Source organism: Ylistrum balloti, unplaced genomic scaffold (assembly GCF_031769215.1).
Source record: "Ylistrum balloti isolate Yb309-2 unplaced genomic scaffold, AGI_CSIRO_Ybal_v1 Utg369570, whole genome shotgun sequence".
Lineage (NCBI taxonomy): Eukaryota > Metazoa > Mollusca > Bivalvia > Pectinida > Pectinidae > Ylistrum > Ylistrum balloti.
The window spans coordinates 50,778-57,474 of NW_026781866.1; the positions used below are offsets into that span (position 1 = coordinate 50,778).

Below are 6,697 nucleotides of genomic sequence, written 5' to 3' on the forward strand. Positions count from 1 at the left end.
TAGCATGTACCAGGGTACAAAGTACAGGTCAACAATTCATGTACTGAATACAACTGACGGTGCTTAACTTCGAAATATAGACATGCATAACCACGTGAGTTAACTAATTTACAGCCCATTAACCACTACGCCGCTCTCGATGGTCCATATTCAGATAGTCTGCTGGATTATGATAATGTATTCACGATTTCATTTTTGTTAAGGGTTCGCGGGTCAATTGTATTGTGACACCTATATAATGCATATCGATGGAAAGGACACTGCTTTGTTAAGCTTTACATACTAGGTATATCTTTTAATGTCGTTCACTAATCGCATCTACCAACAGCTTGTTACTCATCCAGGTCCACTCAGATGTTTAGGCAGTAAATTTCTGACCAGTTCATCAATATAAATCAACCAAGCTTCAAAATGTATTATAATTATCAAATTATGTTTGATATGGCAGTATAGGAATAACTTTCCGAGCAAAAATTTACAGTGTATTAACAAATTGCACATAGGGCGCAATGGAATAGCTTCTAACTTAATCCCGTCAACTTTTAAGTCCATAGTTTTCACAGGAATATCTAAAGATTTCACGTCCGCTTCGGTTACATCTGTAACGATGCATTGATTCATTCTAAAACCTTTACATATAACATTGTCATAATTTGCCATCAAGACAAAGCATACGTTGTTGATTTAGATTAAGTATTTTCCAAGGTACGGAAAGGCAACTGGCATTAACGTGTGGTTGTCGAAATGATGCATCACCAGAAATGTAGTCGACACGGCCAGGTAGAAAGATTGTAGTGTAATAGTTGAGATGATCTGGAATGCCATATACCTACAGGAACCTGAGCAGCAGTAGTCTTTCAGTCTCGCTGACGACCACTGTCGGTCTGCCAGCGAAAGTCGTGATCACAGCTGCAGAAGTGGATATTCCAAAAACATCGAACTGATTTGATTAATGATCTAGAAGTTAAATGAAACAATAACAGGAAGCTGTGTTGACATTCCTGAATAGCGACTATGGAAAAAACCGAAACGGAACAAGCTGCGAAGTATGCAGTTAATTTAGAAGAACATCAAGTACTTGTGTATTTTCTAGACATTTTCCCTGTTCGAATGATCGTGGCCTGCAAATTACGGCAAACCTTAATACAGTTTTTGTTAAGATAAAGAAGAGTAAAAAAGAGTTCAAAGACGAGTCCTGGAAGGATGAAACAGATATGTGATGTGTAACGTATCTAGCCTATTGTTTAGCTCTATTGTATCTAACTCTATATTTTTAGAGAAAGGTTTTATTCACTAGTGCGTCTTTTGTGCAATCGTTGAGATTGAAGTTGACAGACATTGCTGTTGGACTTTTAAGTCTCAAAGATCTGCCGTAACCTACAAGCCGTTTTGATTCATTCGAATTGTTGCACGGTTCAGAATATACAAATTTACTTGACGTTGTTCTAAAATTATCGGATGTATCAAATTTAAGAAATTTATCTAATTTGGGGCCATATGGCTTGTGCATCACCCCGTCAAGATTTTGAAATTTCCTTTGATTATATTGGATTTTCCACAGTCGCCTCCTATGCTTCAGAAGTTGGGCTCTTGACATCACTGACGAGTCTGTCCTAGAAGGACGTAACAGCTTTATGATGCCTTTTTTCATCTAATTGTATCTAATTCTAAAATGTAACTGAAAGGTTCTATTCACTTCTGTACAATTTTTTGTATTGTTTGTGTTTTGCTGCTTTTGTTGATTACAAATGTGAAAATTACTGTTATTTGTCGTCAAGTTGTCAAATTATACTACACCAGTCATCCTAGATTTGCGACCACGGATATGGTACGCTGGTTTACCACGCGCCCGCCTCGCGCAGATGGGAATTTGAATGACTGACGCATTTCTTAATGTTTAAAGGTACAAATACTGATACCGATCTGCTTGGTTGTGTTTGGGTCCCCTTACCTTTAATAATTATGTCAAGCGTTCAGTGTATGCCTGGGCGAATGTCACTTTGTTAATTTTACTTTCAATATATATATAAATGCTAACCCTTATTAATGCAGTATGCCTTATGTTAGATGTTAGCAAACTTACCAAGTGTGTCCCTCAAATATCACAGTTGTGTTAAATTCTCCTACTACACCGATTAAAGCTAGTTTACGGCAACTGAGATGGTACGGTGGTATACAACAAGCCCACCAGATGGTACATATATGTCATGGTTGAAGTAACATATATTCTGATTCTTGTTATGAGACACTGACGGGCCGATCTCTCACGTACGGATATCTGGTCAGTAGTCAGAACCAATGGCCTCAACATCCGACGCCAAGGCGAGCGTCCAGTTTACGCCCATGTTTTGGAGCAAGAACAATTAAGAAATGTATCGAGTAGGCTAAAACTAAATAATGAATATATGATTTATATATATATATAGCGCCAACCTCACGCAGATGGGAAATATATATATCTTATCGAAACACAAAACATTTTAAGTTACATCTTAGATAGATAGATAGATAGATAGATAGAGAGACAGACAGACAAAGAGAGAGAGAGAGTGTGTGTGTGTGTGCGCGCGCGCGTGGTGGTGTATGTCTATGTGTATGATTTCTACTGTAATGTAACAACAAAGTCGGGAAAGGATTTGTATCTGACAACGGAATTAAAATTAAGTCAATTTCTTTAATTTCTTTGGCGTAATGATCCTCAAGGGCATTATCTTGGGGTTTTTTTTACCCCTTTGGGACCCCTGGGGAAAACAGTAATAAACGGGCAAACCCGGACGTCATCTTAAAAAGCCGGTTTATGTACAGAGTGTAATAGGGACATATAGCAGTGAATTACTTCCACAAATTCTTGGTGATCGATTGAAATTCATACCACTGGCTCAGGTAAGTACATTGATTAGAAAATTTTCATTGCGGAAACAATGTGAATCTCTAACGTTGTGAAGGTTTTACATAGTAGTAAAGAATGAAAATGAGCTTTAGATGAAAAGATGAGGCTGTTTATGTCGTTTATGTAAATACTTGAGACAGCACTATAAATATTCATTTTTATTAATGTTTTTCCAATCTTTTGAAGAATACAATGATTAGCTAAAAAGGGTATCATCAAGTTCAATTGGATTTATACAAGCAATCAGCATATGTCTTTCAGTTTCACACCAACCTGTATCAATGACGGTTAAAACTACAATAAATACAAACAATAACCAGACATTTTCCATTCACGACGATAAATCACGTTAGTTAGATTTTTTCGGTTGAATGGACCGCAAAGCGGTTACACTTCGGTGAATTTCTTTAACTCGGCTAGAATTCAGCAAACCGCATTGCATCTATGTCATGGCGAAATGTTCGCTTGGTAGCGCAAACGATTTTCATTAGATGCATGTGTGGGTGAAACAATATCTTGTTTTTCTTAAAATTTGTATCGTACTCACACCTGAGAGACACGAGTAGAACATTCCATAACTATGTACTAAACAAACACTACATATCCTGCAGCGGCAAGAAATGCCTCCACATGAAACACTGAAGAAATATTAAGCCTTACAGTGTCGTTACTATAAGGTTTTAGACGATGGTCAGGTGTTTGCTCCAACGACTTGGAAAACGATGTCGCTGTTTCATAGTTGACTCACGACGATGTTATATAGTGTGACGTGGTTTGCTCGTCGTTTGTAATATGTTTAATGGGACCAGGCGTGATGTCTTGCTGGGAACGTTTTGCAGTATGATTGTACATGATAGTAGATTGTACTATAAAGTTAGCATCTTCGCTCTATTGCGCTGTCCACAATTTCACGCAATCACCTCGCATATGTAGTCTTTAAATTATTTTGATGGGATATTTAGCATGATAAATCATAAATACAAGAAAATACCAACACGTCAAATTAAAGTATAATATCGAAGGCATCGGCGAAACAGTCCTCGATTTTCAAGCGGTACCTCACCGTATGTAGCTACTAACGATATACGGAGAGATACCTAGAGTGTGCTCCATCCTCGTGTCCTGCACGTGTTCGGTCATTGTGTTAGGACGTTACACTATGGCATAAGCCCACTTGCTCTTAGACGGGTTGAGATGAAAGTTCTGCATAATCTGTCATACATATCCTGTGACAAGTTCTGTTAATTTTACTGCAGGTAAAACAACAATCTATAAATTTTGCTTAATCTATGAAAAAAGTTTTAGTAAGAGCTAACGCTTGAAAGACCTGTGTCTTAATTAAAATCAAAATAAAAGAGACTTGACATGATTACCTCCCTTTCCCATTTGTGAGGAGAAACTGTGAAGCAACATTGTTTTGATATATACCAATGTAACATGATTATCTGAAATCTAAACTTTACTTTTCAATTATATCTTATAAGAAGAAAACTCATTAATTAACAATCTCCGATGCATTACGTTTGTCCTATTCTTTTGATTCTTAAACAAGTACTTTGTAAATTGTTCCTCCAGTACCAAAATATATACATAGAAAAGGTATATAATAATACATCTTAGCAAGAATACTCTGTTCAATCCTATATCGATAAAGCTACGTTCGTGTATCAATGACCATTGCCGTATCTCACAGTAATAAGAAAAAATGTGAAACACGTCGCATCACAACAACGCCGCTTTCCAGTATAGTTTAGTTATAAACTTTCTTCATATTATAATTAATACTGTATTATTATTATTGCTTTCTTAATATTATTCTCAGTGTTAAAAACCATTGCTTTGGGAAAAATCAAGTGACTGTAATTAAATCCGGAATCAACATTATGTGTCCCAGCCATTTCAGAGTTTGCCCGGCACTATAAAAACATACCGGATACACGGACGTTTAAATGTAATTTGTGTGGATGATTTGATGTTTGCATTCCCAATCTATGGTACTTATATGTCGCAGTTGATTCGGTATTCAAGGGCCTGTTCCCATGATCACGATTTTCGTGGAAGAAATCGTCAACTAACGGACAAACTCATAGCACAGGGCTTGAAAGAATACCGGTTGATGAGAATTATGAGGAGGTTTTATGATCGCCAAAGCGATCTCATTGAGAAATATTATATTTCTTCGTGTCATATGCAGCTTGACGTTTTTACTGCTTGTTGGTTTGCCTGTTGGTCCCGTCGTTTTATACTAAATTGGATTGACCAAGGTTTATATTGTGGGTAGATGAAGCAGAAGACGCTTTCTCTTCCGGAACACATGGTCTCACTCTCCTTGAACTTTTACAGGGTCTTCGTGTAAATCTTTCTTTTGTTCATATTTTGCCCTAGTTATATGGACTTTGAGTTTGGTTTTTGGTTATGTTGACATTTTTTTTTTTTTTGTTGTTATTTTCTTGTAAATATTCTTTTGCTACAAGAATTTTAACTATTTGTAAATTGAAATTATACAGCTGTTCCCGGTTTCTTGTTGTCTACTATGCCGACATGTCAGTGCAAGTATCTTTCTATTCTTCTACATTGTTTCACCGTCACGGAAATTGAGGACTTGAGTAATCTGATATCGTTAATATGATATAATCACTTATAATGCGCTTGTACATCCCAAACTGTAGAATATCTTGACTGAGAGATTAAAAGATGGAGTTGAAACTAACTTGACGTAAGTCATACTAGAAATGTTGCTCCTTTGGTATGACGTCACACCTGTTTACCAGGCGTTCTTTTTAACGAATTACAAGGTATGTAGTACTTCGAAGTTATGCATTTTAACACTATATGACATTATGCATTACGTTACAATATTATTTTTGTAATGTTTTATCATAGATTGGTTTATTTTCATATACAGGTACAGTCCTGATAACATGGCGGTCGTAGTAAAAAGAAAGAAATCCGACGTTATTTTGCCCTACATTCCAGTTGAAGGGCATCTCAAGGACGGAAGGAAAGTTATTTTGGATTGGTACAAAGACGAAGATGAGGAGCAGGTCCATTCCATAGTAAAGTACATTGTGAACGAGGAGGGCGATTCTTATCCACAGGAAAACCTTTCTGACGTTGAGGATTTCCGGGGATTCTTCGCGTCACACGATGTATTTGTGTGCCGTGACGTAAATTCCTCAGAGGTATTAGCAAGTTTTTACGTGAAACCTAATTTTCCAGACCGATGTTCACATATATGTAATGGCGGTTTTGCCGTTAAGAAATCGGCTCGCAGATTAGGAATCGGGAAATTCATTGCCCGACACTATCTACAGGTTGCTCGCGATCTTGGTTACCAAGCGTCACTATTCAATCTGGTGTTTGTAACAAATGAAGCAGCCGTAGGGTTGTGGCGAAGCATGGGTTTCACAGAGATTGGTCGCATTCCTAACGCGGGAAACCTGAAGGGGCATGGCAATACAGATGCAATTCAATTTTATTACGATTTATCGAAAATAGAGAAGAAAGCTTAATATAGACGCCGGAATGGCGACGACTGAAACACATTCATATTGTATATGAATATTACATGTGTGTATACATAGTTCTTGAATGGGAAAAAAAGAATACTTTTCCTAAACTTTAATAGTGATCATAATATTGTTTGAATGGAATTTCATAGAGCATAGCATTAGCAACAAAATATTTATGTATTGCATATAATTGGTTCGCCGTAATTTCCTGGTAAATCCTGTAAATATCGTTTTGTAAAACCTTTTATGGATATTAAGTGATATGAACTCGTTTATTTACTGATGACTAGATCGA

At 36.9% G+C, this 6,697-nt stretch overlaps 1 protein-coding gene across 1 annotated transcript; it reads left to right on the plus strand.

The window, feature by feature from the left end:
• The first annotated feature begins 5,811 nt into the window (after positions 1–5,811).
• LOC132562325 (uncharacterized) lies at positions 5,812–6,402 on the plus strand. Its single transcript, XM_060227099.1, has one exon. The coding sequence runs from the start codon at positions 5,812–5,814 to the stop codon at positions 6,400–6,402; it is 591 nt and encodes a 196-aa protein (XP_060083082.1).
• Positions 6,403–6,697: the final 295 nt, after the last annotated feature.